At 34.2% G+C, this 1412-nt stretch overlaps 1 protein-coding gene across 1 annotated transcript; it reads left to right on the top strand.

The window, feature by feature from the left end:
* LOC145890660 (uncharacterized) lies at positions 1-1033 on the top strand. The gene is made up of 5 exons (XM_082981792.1): positions 1-60; positions 256-457; positions 528-672; positions 758-804; positions 912-1033. The coding sequence occupies exons 1-5, from the start codon at positions 1-3 to the stop codon at positions 1031-1033; spliced, it is 576 nt and encodes a 191-aa protein (XP_082837918.1).
* The last annotated feature ends 379 nt before the right edge of the window (positions 1034-1412 follow it).

The raw sequence follows: 1412 nt of genomic DNA, 5'->3' as shown, positions 1-1412 counted from the left end.
ATGGGTTCATCAACTTCGCTTATGTTACATCGAGATATATTTGTCAAAGAAAACCCACAGGTAATTGACAACATTTATTAAAATAGTGTTCCAAAAGTACACATTAGCATACAACAAACCGACTATAAATTAAAATTAATCGGATGCCTTGCAACAAAAATAGCAGTATATAAATTAAAAATCTGAATTTATATCATATTTGTCACGAAAACCTAACATTTTCAAGAAAAAACTGAATGTTCCCTTGTTTACAAGAAAGGCGCATACATTTTTAGTAGCAACGACAAGCACTACAACAACAACAACAACAAAAAAAAAAAAACGACGGTAATAACGAGGACAAGTCACACCACAACATACGCAACCACTTACAAACCAACCCCAGCAACAACCGCAACCATTGATCCCCAAACTTCTGCTACAATGGAATTAAAACCAATTTATGTTACCTCCACACGTAAGTTAATATTTTACATCGGTAAAAGTATTTTCAATTATCGGAACAAGCGAACTTTTGTCTTGGGCAGGAATTCTCACTCGATCTTTAGATGAAATCCATTACCTGAACGATGCAAGCATGATCATAGCCTCCTTAGTACTTGATGCCTTTCTTATTGCTGCTGTAGTCATTGGAGTCATCTGCTTTTGCTTTTGGTTGCGTACAAAACACATGTAAGTCTATGTGTTGTAGTTTCATATGTTTTGTTTCTCGTTTGTAACTAGTAGGACGTGTAATATAGCGATAATTTTTATTTAGAGTTGATCGTCAAATCAACCTTACAATGGGGAATGTTGCTTCGGTCGGTTAGTAAACACATTTCCTCAGTTAACCAAACTGACCTGAAATAAACCTTTTCTAACTAAAATCGACAGCTTTGAGAAATATATATTCGTTCCTTTCCTATTCACAGGAACCAGAACTCAAGATGAAAGAAACAAAGCTGTCCACAACTATGACGTCATCAAGCAACCGGATTATATAAACACGGGTGTGAAAAACAACCCTGAGGAAGCTTACATGAAATGTGTTTAGTTCAATCACGCATCTCGCTAATATGATCGACGTATGTTGAAAAAAATTATCAAAATGTAACTGTTTCAAACTTATTGGATTATATTATGTTTTCTTGAGGCTTTTTTGTATATTAAGTTTAAACCGAAATCATAAAAATTGCAAATTTTATTCGAACACCAACAAAACTGTATGTGATAATAATAACATGTGCACAAGTAGCCTGCAGCCCGATATGTATTTTGTGTGATTTGAAAGTCAATCCTCCAAAACCACACTTCAGGATATTGTACGTATACAACACTTATGCCAACTGTGTAGTTGGGTGTTCACTAAATAATTGGAAAGGTTTTTTCTTTGGCTTATGGTTTAGTTTTTCATGTTTTGCAAATTTCATTTT

Source organism: Ascidia mentula, chromosome 1 (genome assembly GCF_947561715.1).
Source record: "Ascidia mentula chromosome 1, kaAscMent1.1, whole genome shotgun sequence".
NCBI lineage: Eukaryota > Metazoa > Chordata > Ascidiacea > Phlebobranchia > Ascidiidae > Ascidia > Ascidia mentula.
Note: the sequence above shows the minus strand (reverse complement) of the source record. Positions and strands in the feature narration are given on the sequence as shown.